Here is a 14,621-nt window from a genome sequence, read left to right on the forward strand (position 1 = left end):
TTGAAGGAGTCAGGGACAGTTTCAGTGGAGATAGAGAGGTTGAGGATATGACAGATGGGGGGGGTGACAGTAGAAGAGATGGTGTTTAGTAAGTTAGTGGGGATGGGATGAGAGGGACAGGTGGTGCATTTCGAGGAGGAAAGAAGGTGGGCGGTTTCCTCCTCAGTGATATCAGGAAAAGAAGAGATGGAGGCCTGGGTTGGTTGGTTGAGGGAGTGGGTTAAAGGGTGAAGAGGAAGAGGTGGCTTGGTAGTGAATTTGAGGTTGATCTTCTGCACCTTGTCGCACAAACCATATCCTATGATGATACCTAAAAACATAAGAATAGCCATACTGGGTCAGACCAATGTTCCATGTAGCCCAGTATCCTGTGGCCAATCCAGGTCACAAGTACTTGGCAGAAACCTAAATAGTAGCAATAGTCCAAGCAACCATTCCTAGAGCAACCAGAGGCTTTTCCATGTCTGTCTCAATAGTAAACTATGAACTTTTCCTCCAGGAACATTTCTAAACCTTTTTTAAACCAGATACCCTAACCACTGTGACCACATACTCCGGCAGCGAGTTCCAGAACTGTTCTTTGAGTGAAAAAATATTTTTTTAAATGTATTTCCATGTAACTTCGTTGAGTGTCCTCTAGTCTTTGTTCTTTTAAGAGTAAAAAAAAATCGATTCACTTCTACTCGTTCTACACCATTCAAGATTTTGTATTAAGCATATCTCCCCTCAGCTGTCTCTTTTCCATTCTATCCTCTGTAACCTTTCCTGATATGAGAGGAGTTCTCTCCTCTTTATCATGTTGGTTGCTCTTCTTTGAACCAATACCTAGATATCAACATCCAGTCTCTAAAATCTGGTAGACTGTGTATAGAATTACATAATAATAATAAAGTTGAGCAGAAATATGTTTGAATTTGGCAGTTAACTTGACAGATAAGCTTACTATTGAAATTCTAATTTTTAGCTTCATTATTATCTGAAGAACGTCCACTTTAAGAACAATCTGGATGAAGAGATCTTTTTTAATGAGAACAGAGACCTGAATACTGGCTACAATATTATCAATCTCGTCTATTTACCCAATGGAGTACTGCATCGTGAAATTGTTGGAAGTTATAATCCTTATGCTTCCCAAGGGCAGAATTTCATCATCAATGAGAAGGCAATTGTATGGGAGAGTACATTCACCCAGGTCAGATTTAAGAAACAATAGAGAATGATGGAAGGCACTGGACCATGTTGAATCATGCATATTTTTTTTTTAACTCCAGCTGTGAAACTGGATTATCACAATTTTACACAATGCAAAAATAACAGAGTAGTAGACCTTGCAAAAACGTTTTAATTGATAAAAGCATGATTGTATATGTTTAGAGAAAGGTGAGAAGAAGAACTATTCTGGAAGAGGATATTAGAAATGGCCAAAAATGGACCCGTCATAAGAAAGAAGGCGGCCAATTTTCAAACTGATTTAGTTGTCTAAGTAAAGGCTGACAGGGTCTTTTACTTAGGGGCACTAGCGTTTGTAGCTCGTGCAACAAATCAGTTGCTGCTAAACGCTGAGACGCTCCTAGGAATATAATGATAGCACACCTTAGTAAAAGACCCCCTTCACTAGATATACCTACGTCTCTCTCTACAACCTGACCACCATGCCCTGGACTACTTCGTGTACCATTCCCAACCCTATTTAAACACTTCACAGCTTGACGATGCCCCAACCTAACCTTACCTAATCTAACCCTCCTTTCACAACCAGAGATTTTTGGGGGGACTTGGTGAGAAGGAAGAGGACTACTAGACTACCAGGAAATGTGTGGGAGGGGTGGAAGGGAGGTAGGGGGGCCACTCAACCACCACAGTGCTTTTTTTTAATATGAAGTGGAGGGGGTTGGATACGTGGGAGAGGGGTGGGTGCTGTTAAACACCAGAGGTATGTATGGTGGGGCGATAAAAGGTATCTGATTGGAGGGTAGGGGTGATATTAAGGTTATGTTTGAAAATAATGGTCTCCCCCCTCATTCATAGAGAGGAATATTAGAGGTTATATGTTAGTATAGTAAATAAGATGGAAAATTACTAAATGCTGTCTTTACCATATGCAGGGAAATTTTTATTAGAAATAAACATGTTTAAATACAACAGGGAAGTGAATGCGATGCATGCAGATGTCTGAGCATACAGATGATGCATGGAATAATGTATGATAGTTCTGCATTCCTATAAATGTTAGATTTTTACTGGGACCACTACAATCAGTTTTGGAAAGTACCCTGAACTTGCAGATGTAAGCAGAATATAATCTATCTAATGATTTTTCAAAAGTTTCTGTCCCATGATTTGTGATGTAACCAGTTAATTTGTGACTTACTGCATTCTTAATAAAAGAGCACAAGACCGGGGGGGGGGGGGGGGAGGGGGGGGAGGATTTTGAGACAGTTCTGGGTGGCCTCACTGCCATTATGTGAGACTCTCTGTTCTCTCGCCCAAAGGCCTTTGATCTATATTATTTTATTGATGGTGTGCCTGTGGATTTCTTTCCTTTGGCCTCCTAGAGATTGAAGTAAAGAGCTGGGTATTTGTCCTGCCCTGATGGGATCTTAGGCATTCAGGGGCTGATTAATGCCACAGTATGCTTTAGAAGTAAATTTTCCTGGCATTGATTGACCCAATCTGATTCCATAAAAAGTAAGGATACCTGCAAGAGTGTCTGAAACTCAGAAACTCTCCTGGCAAATGCAATGGCTACCAGAAGACTGTTTTTTAATAGAAATTTCCTTAAGTGTAAATCTTGTAAACTGTTCAAACAGCACACACTGCAAGGATCTGAGGACCAGATTAAGATTCCATTCCATACAAACAATCTGCAAGGGACGATGGAGATAAGTAATTCCTTTCAAAAAATAAACATCATCCAGGTGAGCAGCTATGGAAGAATTTTGCATCTTACTTGTGAAACAAGCAAGTGATGCCAGCTGGATATTCAAGGAGGCCAGAGCTAATCCCATCTTCAGACCTTCATGAGGAAAAGCCAAAATATGAGCCATGGAAAAATTGGGGGAAAAGCCCTGTGCATGCAGCAGCTCTCTACACTCTTGCACAGGCAACTCATGAGGAATAGGGAAGAAATTATTTACTTTAAATGGAGCCCTGAGAGAGCAGCCCATTGTGCTGTGCTAGCTGAAGTGGGAAATGAATCACAAAACAGACATTTATTGAGCTGACCATACCTATTTCTTACTAATAAAAAAGTAACCTGTAAAATAAGTACAGTACACATGATATTTCCATTTCAAGCTGAATTTCACATTCCAGAAGCTTGAAAGTAGGAGTTGTCCCAAACGTTGTCAGAAATGGAAACCTGCATTTTAACAATCACAGGTGAATAATATAAAAAAAAAATTTTAAAGGGTGTTATATCAAATTACCCATATTTTTCTTTCAATATTTAGACACCTCCTCAAGCCAAATGCAGTGAGAGCTGCCCTCCTGGCTTCAGAAAATTAACAAGGCAAAGTGTGCCTATCTGCTGCTTCGACTGTATTCCGTGTCCACAGGGAGAGATCTCAAACCAAAGTGGTGAGTGATATCATATGGCATGATGACTATGGGTTATTTGCTCTGGTGCTCATTTTCATGAGAGAAAGAAATGTCTCAAAAGCAGCACAAAGCGGCAGATGGACGTTTTTCTCACTAAAACATCTAAATCACAATTTTCAAAACTCAGAATTGGGACGTTTTATTCTGCAGTTCATCTAAATTGCAAGGGGGCATGTGGGAGGTGTGTTTTGGGTGACATTTGGGAGGGTTTTTAATCTGTATGTTTTTCTGCTATAATGGAACAGAAAAAATGGTCCAAGGCAGAAAAGAAATATGTTTGTATCTAGACTTGTTCTAGTCACAGCTAAGTCTGAAAAAGGCACCCTAACAGATCAACTAACAGTGGACAGATGAAGGCATGACTCCCCCTTAATCCCACAGTCAGGGCCGGTCTTAGCAAGTGCGGGGCCCTATGCAGACCAATTTGGTGGGGCCCCATCCTAGCCCCGCCCCACCGTAGCCCCGCCCCTACCTCCACCCCATTGATAAGATTATTCCATTTTTAGAACTTTATTTATGAAATTTCAAATAAATACAAATGAATCTAAACTTGTACAAAAAAACTGATTGAAATAATAAGCACAATGCTATCATGAAACCTCCCCTCCCTAGAAATTATTCAGTTCAAGTCCACTACAATTAGTAGTTCTAATTCTCATAACAAAGGAGAATAAAGGAAAAATATTAAGAAAAGATTCAGTACTTTCAAATTCCCCTATTACTCTGTAACCCATATATGCAATAAAATAAAAATGAAATGAAAAGATATACAATAAAATAAAGTGATGTGTGAAATATAATGTACAATATAAAAACATATAGACCACCAAGGTATTAAAATTGTTTTAAAATATATACCACAGCTCTCTGACTCAAGAAGACTCCGACTCTGTCTGTCATCCATAACTGTCTGACAACACACAGAAAAAAAATAAGTAAAAACAAATTGTCACAATTAATACCTTATACACCAATACACCAGCCTTACGGAAAATGCAGACCGTCAACAATATGAAGCTAGCAAGGGATCATAATACCACAATTCTCATGCAGAGCCACAAAACACCCTTTTAGAGGTAGTGTGTCATGATTTAGGCTCTACACCCTTTCTGATGTTTGGTGCCACCTTAGTAAGGCCAACACACAATCTCTCCACTGCAAAACACTATACACAAACTTGTGCAAAAACACACTCATAACCTTAACAAACCATAAACAGCACTAATTCCAAGGACAGAACGAGCTACAACCTTATGCGTGGCATGGAAAGGCAACTGTAATTACACCTGGCTCTAAAACACCAGTGCACAACCTAGTGAAAAAAAACAAACAAAAAGGGATTCAAACTATACGCTAGCAGAATACTGCACCTTCCTTGATCACACCTGAAAAACACATAAAGGCAAAATACTGAAATGGAAAGTTACCTCAAGAAGTCAGACTCAGCATGCAGCAATACTACAAAAATTGAAACGTACATGAAAAATATCACAGATGCACATTTCCAAAAACTGACATATTCCAATTAATAAATCCTGAATAAAATAGTTTTTTCTACCTTTGTTGTCTGGTGACTTTGTTTTTCTGATCATGCTAGCTCAGTATCCAATAGTGCTGCTATCTGTCCTCTTAACTCCGTTTCCAGGGCTTCCTTTCCATTTATTTCTTTACTTTCCGCCTTTCTTCTTCATTTCTTGCCCTACATCCGTAAGTAAAAGCTGGGTCCTCCGCAGACTTGACTGTCCAGTGGATCCAGCTTCTGCCTATTTTCTATATCCATTTGCACTTTTTCTCCTCTCTTCCTTTTCCCTCACCTCATCTCCTTCCTCACTCTTCCCTCGCCTCCATCCATGTCCAGCATTTCTTCTCTCTCCTCCATCCACCCATGTCCAGCGACCCTCCTGTCCCCCCTGCCATCCATCTATGTCCAGCAACCCCCCCCCCCGTCCCCTCTGCCCTCCCCTGCCATCCACCTATGTCCAGAAACCCCCCTCCCATGCCATCTACCCATGTCCAGAAACCCCTCCCCTGCCATCCACCTATGTCCAGAAGCCCCCCTCCCCTGCCATCCACCCATGTCCAGCAACCCTCCTGTGCCCCTGCCCTCAACCTATGTCCAGAAACCCCCTCCCCTGCCATCCACCCATGTCCAGCGACCCTCCTGTGCCCCCTGCCCTCAACTTATGTCCAGAAGCCCCCTCCCCTGGCATCCACCCATATCCAGCGACCCTCCTGTGCCCCCTGCCCTCAACTTATGTCCAGAAGCCCCCTCCCCTGCCATCCACCCATGTCCAGCGACCCTCCTGTGCCCCCTGCTCTCAACCTATGTCCAGAAACCCCCTCCCCTGGCATCCACTCATGTCCAGCGACCCTCCTGTGCCCCTGCCCTCAACCTATGTCCAGAAGCCCCCTCCCCTGCCATCCACCCATGTCCAGTGACCCTCCTGTGCCCCCTGCCCTCAACCTATGTCCAGAAGCCCCCTCCCCTGCCATCCACCCATGTCCAGCGACCCTCCTGTGCCCCTGCCCTCAACTTATGTCCAGAAGCCCCCTCCCCTGGCATCCACCCATATCCAGCGACCCTCCTGTGCCCCCTGCCCTCAACCTATGTCCAGAAGCCCCCTCCCCTGCCATCCACTCATGTCCAGCGACCCTCCTGTGCCCCCTGCTCTCAACCTATGTCCAGAAACCCCCTCCCCTGGCATCCACCCATGTCCAGCGACCCTCCTGTGCCCCTGCCCTCAACCTATGTCCAGAAACCCCCTCCCCTGCCATCCACCCATGTCCAGCGACCCTCCTGTGCCCCTGCCCTCAACCTATGTCCAGAAGCCCCCTCCCCTGCCATCCACCCATGTCCAGTGACCCTCCTGTGCCCCCTGCCCTCCCCTGCATCCACCTATGTCCAGAAGCCCCCCTCCCCTGCTATCCCCCCATGTCCAGCGACCCTTCTGTGCCTCCTGCCCTCCACCTATTTCCAGACCCCCCCCTCCCCTGCTATCCCCCCATGTCCAGCGACCCTCCTGTGCCCCCTGCCCTCCACTCATGTCCAGCGTCGCGACTCTCCTCGTTCTCCTGATCCCCCTCCCTCCAGCCGTCTGAGCCCCCCCCCCCCCAAACGACCCTCGTCTACCACCCGCCCCGCCGGCACCTCACCTGACCCAGCATTTTTAAAAAAGCTCCAAGCGGCAGTGCCTCCTCGCGTCTGTGAAAGAAAAAAAGTCGCTTCGTCCATTGGCCGGCCTTCCCTCATGTCCCGCATGCGGAAGTTACATCAGAGGGCGGGACATGAGGGAAGGCCGGCCAATGGACGAAGCGACTTTTTTTCTTTCACAGACGCGAGGAGGCACTGCCGCTTGGAGCTTTTTTAAAAATGCTGGGTCAGGTGAGGTGCCGGCGGGTCGGGTGGTAGACGAGGGTCGTTTGGCGGGTCGGGGGGGGGGGGGCTCAGACGGCTGGAGGGAGGGAGGATCAGGAGAACGAGGACTGGAGAGTGGGACGTTGTAAAAGCCAGATCCACGGGATCCTCCGGATCTAAGTACTACCTTAAGCGGTTGGTTTTTACACCGTCCCGAGAGTCACGTCGCTGGACATGGAGGGCAGGCGAGCATTGGCGGTGATAGGAGAGGCGAGGCAGACTTGAGGTGGGCCGCGCGGGGCCCCCTTAGGCGCGGGGCCCTATGCGGCCGCCTCGGTCGCCTCTGCCTAAGACCGGCCCTGCCCACAGTGGTCACTGACCCACTCCCATCATCCAAAGATGCAACAGTGACAACAGATACCAGGCTCTATGACAGCTCCAGATATTATGGTCATTCCTAACACAACAGCATACAAGTGCATTGAGTAGCCTTCTGGTCGGTGCGGTGGACAGTGAACTATGAGACCCAGGTTCAATTTCCACTTTAACTCTTTAATTTCAGTGCAAATATGGGAGTTTTCTGGAACATAGAAATTCCTCCTGTACATATGTGTACAAACACACACACACATTTAAATTAAACAAGGATAAACACCTCAAAATCCCAACTGAATCCTTCAAACAAAAAGGCTATAGCCAGAAAATAATTTGCAAAAATATTCTCTCTTTAAAATACCTAGGAAAAATCTATTGCAGTACAAGGAAAAGAAAGCCACTGATAGACTCCAGGGCTAGAAAAAAAATTGAGAAGAACCATAAAAGATCTACAGCCACTCGGTGGTGTAGCTACGTGGGGCCAGGGGGGCCTGGGCCCCCATAGATTTAGCCCTGGACCCCCCTGCCGACGACCCTCTCGACCCCCCTCCCGCCGTCGCCTGCCTTTGCTGGCGGAAGACCCCCAACCCCCGCCAGCCGAGGTCCTCTTCTTCCCGCAAAACGCTTCATCCTGTTTCAGACTCACAGAAGGAAGCCTTGCAGATCAGAAACAGAAGGAAGCCTTCTGCAGAAAGAAGAGGACCTCGGCTGAAGGGGGTTGGGGTCCCCTGCCAGCAAAGGTAGGCGATGGCTGGTTGGCGGCAGGAGGGGGGATCGAGAGGGTCGTCGGCAGGGGGGGCAAAGTTGGTGGTGGCGGTGGCGACGGGGTCGGCAATGGTGGGGGGGGGGCAATGGCGCCATGGAGGGGGGGGGCTAAAATGTGCCTCCTCACCTCGGGCTCTGGACCCGTTGAAGTCTGGCTATGCCCCTGCAGCCACTATTCCAGGAGGATGAACTACTGAAAGTGATATTCCTTGCCCCACCACTGCTGAACATCCAACATTCACCCAATAAAAAAAACAAATTAGTGAAAAGCAAGCTCCCAACACAAGCTCAAAAAGAAGAGCATGGCATGCATCCCTGCAGTATACCAGTACAGGATCTCAGTTATTCACATGGGCAAAACGTTCAGCATTAGGGGATCCTTCATATGCTCATCCAATGCAAAAAGTGTGATTGTAGAAACAAGACAGATGCTAAAGACGAGACATAATCTATGTAGACATCATATGAAACATGACAGGATGTCACGTCTTTGAGAAAGACCTTTAGAAAACCAGAACACTGCATCAGGGAACGTAAGACCTTTGAAGTCAACACAATGAAGTACTTTGACACCCACTAGACAGGACCTAACAAAGTTCTGGGTTTTCTAGCTTACTATAAACCATATGATTCTACTGCTTTGTCACCCTCTTATCACCCAGCCTTCTCTCCCTGTCTCTCACCCACCCAGCTCTCCTTATTTCTCATCTAATCCACCCCATCCTCTTCCTATGAGACACTCATTGAAATGCTTTTGTGTTTCACTTACATATTCTGATATTTGTCAACATTTGCTTATTTCTGATCTAAAGGAGTCTGCCCAGCACTATCCCCGCCTCCCACCACCGGCTCTGGCACAGACCGTATAAGTCTGCCCCGCACTATCCCCGCTTCCCAACCTCCAGCCCCGCCTCCCACTACCGGCTCTGCTATCCAATCTCAGTTAAGCTCCTGAGGATCCTTTCCTTCTGAACAGGATTCCTTTATGTTTATCCCACGCATGTTTGAATTCTGTTACCGTTTTCCTCTCCACCACCTCCCGCGGGAGGGCATTCCAAGCATCCACCACTCTCTCTGTGAAGAAATACTTCCTGACATTTTTCTTGAGTCTGCCCCCCTTCAATCTCATTTCATGTCCTCTCGTTCTACCGCCTTCGTATCTCCGGAAAAGGTTCGTTTGCGGATTAATACCTTTCAAATATTTGAACGTCTGTATCATATCACCCCTGTTTCTCATTTCCTCCAGGGTATACATGTTCAGGTCAGCAAGTCTCTCCTCATACACCTTGTTACGCAAATCCCATACCATTCTTGTAGCTTTTCTTTGCACCGCTTCAATTCTTTTTACATCCTTAGCAAGATACGGCCTCCAAAACTGAACACAATACTCTAGATGGGGCCTCACCAACGACTTATACAGGGGCATCAACACTCCCTTTCTTCTGCTGGCCACACCTCTCTCTATACAGCCCAACAACCTTCTAGATACAGCCACCGCCTTGTCACACTGTTTCGTCCCCTTCAAATCCTCAGATACTATCACCCCAAGGTCCCTCTCCCCGTCCGAACCTATCAGACTCTCACCACCTAACACATACGTCTCCCGTGGATTTCTATTCCCTAAGTGCATCACTTTGCATTTCTTCGCATTGAATTTTAATTGCCAGACCTTAGACCATTGTTCTAGCTTCTTCAGATCCTTTTCATGTTTTCCACTCCCTCCGGGGTGTCCACTCTGTTACAGATCTTAGTATCATCCGCAAATAGGCAAACTTTACCTTCTAACCCTTCGGCAAGGTCACTCACAAATATATTGAACAGAATCGGCCCCAGCACCGATCCTTGAGGCACTCTACTACTCACCTTTCCCTCCGAGCTAACTCCATTCACCACCACCCTCTGGTGTCTGTCCGTCAACCAGTTCCTAATCCAGTTCACCACTTTAGGTCCTATCTTCAGCCCATCCAGTTTATTTAAAAGCCTCCTGTGGGGAACCGTGTCAAAAGCTTTGCTGAAATCTAAGTAGATTACGTCCATAGCTCGTCCCTGATTCAATTCTCCTGTCACCCAATCAAAAAACTCAATGAGATTCGTTTGGCACGATTCCCCTTTGGTAAAACCATGTTGTCTCGGATCTTGCAACTTATTGGCTTCCAGGAAATTCACTATCCTTTCCTTCAGCATCGCTTCCATTACTTTTCCAATAACCGAAGTGAGGCTTACCGGCCTGTAGTTTCCAGCTACTTCCCTATCACCACTTTTGTGAAGAGGGACCACCTCCACCATTCTCCAATCTTTCGGAACATCTCCCGTCTCCAAGGATTTATTAAACAAATCTTTAAGAGGACCCGCCAGAACCTCTCTGAGCTCCCTTAATATCCTGGGGTGGATCCCGTCCGGTCCCATGGCTTTGTCCACCTTTAGCTTTACAAGTTGTTCATACACACTCTCTTCTGTAAATGATGCTGTATCCACTCCATTTTCATTTGTACTTTTTCAAGTCCATCGCGGTCCTGCTCCAGGATTTTCTTCTGTGAAAACAGAACAAAAGTACTGTATCTATTTAGCAAATTTGCTTTTTCTTCATCACTATCTACATAGCGGTTCGCAGTATCTTTTAGTCATTCTCCTTTCACTAATATACCTGAAGAACTTTTTGTCACCCCTCCTTACATTTCTAGCCATTAGTTCTTCCACTTGCGCTTTCGCCAGACGTATCTCTCTCTTGGCTTCTTTCAGTTTCCTCCGGTATTCCTTCCCGTGTTCCTGTTCTTGAGTTTTTGTGTACCTTTCTTTAAATTAATCGCCTTACTTTCTAACACCTCTTACTCTCTTACCTATCTATATGTGGCATCTTTGCTTATACCCTACACTGTCAATTAAAATGTTCTATTACACATTTTCTTGACATTCTAAGTAGTATACTATGCCATACTTTGTATTGTTATTTGAAGACTGCTGTAATTGTCTATTGCTCATGTTTGATTTATTCTTACTGCACAATGCCTTGAGTGAATTCCTTCAAAATGGCAGTAAATACCCATGCTTCTTTCTATGCATATTCTATAAAAAAAGGCAAACGTAAATTCCAACTTGCGTACCCAAAATGGGTTTGCGGTCATGGGAATCAGGTCCAACGCTTAAAATTTTGTATAATAGGCTCCGTACCAGGAACTACAGCTACATTTAGGCATGACCATTTACACCAATGAAACCTTATTAGAAATCTCAGTGTCTAAACTAGGCATGGATCCCCTTTATTGAATAATAATGCACATATATAAAAGGAACACTCACAAACCTCCCATGACCCTCCCATGGCCGTGCCCCCCTTTTTGGGCCCACTAACCAGTAAATAACACTGAAAATCAGAAAGAAAGAAAAGGGATAAGGTATACAGGAAACAATAGAAGGAGTGGAGGAGTGGCCTAGTGGTGGACTTTGGTCCGGGGGAACTGAGTTCGATTCCCAGCACAGGCAGCTCCTTGTGACTCTGGACAAGTCACTTAACCCTCCATTGCCTGCCGCATTGAGCCTGCCATGAGTGGGAAAGTGCAGGGTACAAATGTAACAAAAATAAAAATGTGCTTTTTTTAATTTAGTGAGATGAGTTGAAATTATTCTTTGCAAAGTGTAAGTATACTATACATACTGATTCTGATTTGTAGCTGGTTAATGTGCATCAAAACTATTTCACTATTCTAAACTTCAGGATATTATAGAGCAACATTATCTGCCGAAGTCTGAAGTATAGAGAATTAATGAAAGGATCATGCACTATCCCAAAATCAATGCTGTTTATGAGATATTGAGACAATGTTCATCTTCCTCAGATATGGACAACTGTGTGAAATGTCGAGAGGACCACTGGCCCAATCATAAGAGAGATACATGTATACCAAAACTGATAATTTTCCTGTCCTATGAAGAGGCTCTTGGGATAGTTTTGACTACCAGCTGCATTTTCTTCTCTCTTATCAATGCAATCATTCTGGGAATCTTCATTCATTACAGAGACACACCTATTGTGAGAGCCAATAACCGGCACATCAGCTATATCCTCCTCATCTCCCTTATGATCTGCTTTCTATGCTCCTTGATGTTCATTGGCCGTCCTGAGCCCGTCACCTGCATTCTCCGTCATACTACCTTCGGGATGACTTTCTCAATCTCTCTCTCATCTATTCTGGCAAAAACCATCACTGTGGTTATGGCCTTTCATGCAACCAAGCCTGGAAGCAAGCTCCGGAAATGGATGGGTTCTAGGATCTCATATACTATAATACTTTCCTGCTCTCTTTTTCAATTTATTCTCTGTCTCATCTGGTTGTTTTCTGCTCCCCCATTCCCCTATTATAATATGCAATCAGAGATTGGGGCAATACTAATTGAATGTAATGAAGGGTCAATGATTGCATTTTACTGTGTTCTAGGTTTCCTAGGATTTCTGGCTTCTATCAGCTTCATCACTGCATTCTTATCAAGAAATTTACCTGAGAGTTTCAATGAGGCCAAGTACATTACTTTCAGCATGCTGGTGTTCTGCAGTGTTTGGATAACTTTTATCCCAACATATCTGAGCACAAGAGGAAAATACATGGTAGCAGTGGAGATATTTGCCATACAAGCTTCCAGTGCTGGACTGCTGGGATGTATCTTTATGTCCAAATGTCGCATTATCCTATTAAGGCCTGATATGAATAGCAGGAAATCTATAACAAAAAACAACTAAAATGAATGTTTGTTTGTTTTTTTTAATTCAGTGCAAGTTAAAGCTATGCTAATTCAAATTTGTGGAATTATCTTTGATTTGGATCTTTAATTTAATTTGGAGGTGGGGGATGAAGAGTTGGGGTCTGGTGTCTTTCCGGGTGGTTTGGCATATATATTTTTTGTTCTGGAGGAAGGGAGGGTGGGGAGGTAGATGGGTGCTAGGAGGGGGATGGTGGCATTAAAAGCACATTAAAAGTTATGTGGGTCCTGGTCAATATTCAGCCAGAGTCTGCACAACTGTTTTATGCAGGCTCTGGATTAATATTGGCCGGAACCCACTAAGCCCCAGCAGCCATCCCCCGCTATGGTTAGCACTTAAAAAATGCTGTCCACGGCAAACTAACTATCAATGGGAAAATGTCTTCAAACAAAGAAAGAAAATTCTTATTCTCAGTTCCCATTTTCCATTTAGGGAGTAAATCTCTTATGAAGGTACCAATGTTAGTAGTAGGTGAAAAGGAAAGAAAAAGAGATTAGCCTTCATAAAGTACAAGCAGTGGTGTGCTGGAGCCGGCATCTTGCAAGTCGGTTGTTCTGGAAGTGCGAGCCAGCTTGCTTCTCCTTCCTCCCCCCCCCCCCCCCCGAGCTGAAGGGTCAGAGACTCCCAGCATATACCTGTATTCTTTAGGGCAGGAAAGATCCCCTGTCTTTTCTGTCCACTGCTGGTGTTGACCCTCCTGCAGCCGCATCACTCTTTAAAAATGGCTGCCGAGACATCCAGGGGCAGCCTTGCGAGACGTTCGCTGAAGTCTTGCGAGGCCTTCTTGTAAGTCTCGGCGACCATTTTAAAGAAGGTGCGGCTGCAGGAGGGTCAACACCAGCAGTGGACAGAAAAGACAGGGGATCTTTCCTGTCCCGAAGAATCCACTAGACCACCAGGGATCCTGCCTTCAGGTATGCGCTGGGAGTGGGAGGGAACCTTCAGCTTGGGGAAGCAGGGAGAAGGTCTGTAATAGGTAGGTGAGGAGGATACTGTAAAAAAAAAAAGATACATTTTTTTAAATGTTGCAGGCTTGTACATAGGGATGTACACAGAGGAAGTATAATAAGAGAATAACTTTTCACAGGTAGAGTAGTAATTTGTTATAAATCGTAATCAGTGTGTCATTTGGAGGGGCTGGATAATGGGACACCTAACCCTGTTACTGGTGCAGAGATTTTTTTTTTCTCCTGGTAAAGGGCTTCTAGAACAGACATCATGTTATGGGAATAAGGTGCTCAACGTTCAGAGTTCCTATCTATTTATTTACTTATTTATGGCACTTTATCCCACATTAAACATGAATTAGATTGGAACATGGGAGCATTTAAAAAATGTTTTCCCGGAGAGAGTAATGCATTGCCCCCCCCCCCCCCCCCCCCAAGCTCTCTCCCCGGGTATAGCCAACTCTGCAATTTGGGGGAGGGGGCACAGAGGTGGACTGGGGAAAAAGCCTGTTGATAAAAATTTACCAGCAGACCACTGACTACAAGAGACTGGAAAAGAAGAAGATAGATGACAATATGTGAAAAAGCTAAAAGAAGCTGGTAAAGTAGTCAGGAAAACAATTGAAGGAAAACAAGCTAATACAGTAAAATGGGGGACAAGACATTTTTTTTTAGATATGTTAGTGGCAGGAGTTAGTATAAAAGTGGCATTGTGAGAATGAAAGGTGAAAGAGAGAAAATATTAGAAGCTGATAAAGATAAGGTGGAATTATTTAATAAATACTTGTGGTTTGTATTCAAAGCTGAAGGGCAGGGAGCAGGACTG

General features: G+C 44.9%; 1 protein-coding gene across 1 annotated transcript in view; it reads left to right on the forward strand.

The window, feature by feature from the left end:
* LOC115464407 (vomeronasal type-2 receptor 26-like) overlaps positions 1-12,827 on the forward strand; it is a 31,516-nt gene extending 18,689 nt beyond the window's left edge. The window contains exons 2-4 of the mRNA XM_030194790.1: positions 965-1,192; positions 3,453-3,579; positions 11,929-12,827. Of these exons, the coding sequence (XP_030050650.1) occupies positions 965-1,192; positions 3,453-3,579; positions 11,929-12,827 (1,254 nt within the window). The remainder of the gene's footprint in view (positions 1-964; positions 1,193-3,452; positions 3,580-11,928) is intronic.
* Positions 12,828-14,621: the final 1,794 nt, after the last annotated feature.

Source organism: Microcaecilia unicolor, chromosome 3 (genome assembly GCF_901765095.1).
Source record: "Microcaecilia unicolor chromosome 3, aMicUni1.1, whole genome shotgun sequence".
Taxonomy (NCBI): domain Eukaryota; kingdom Metazoa; phylum Chordata; class Amphibia; order Gymnophiona; family Siphonopidae; genus Microcaecilia; species Microcaecilia unicolor.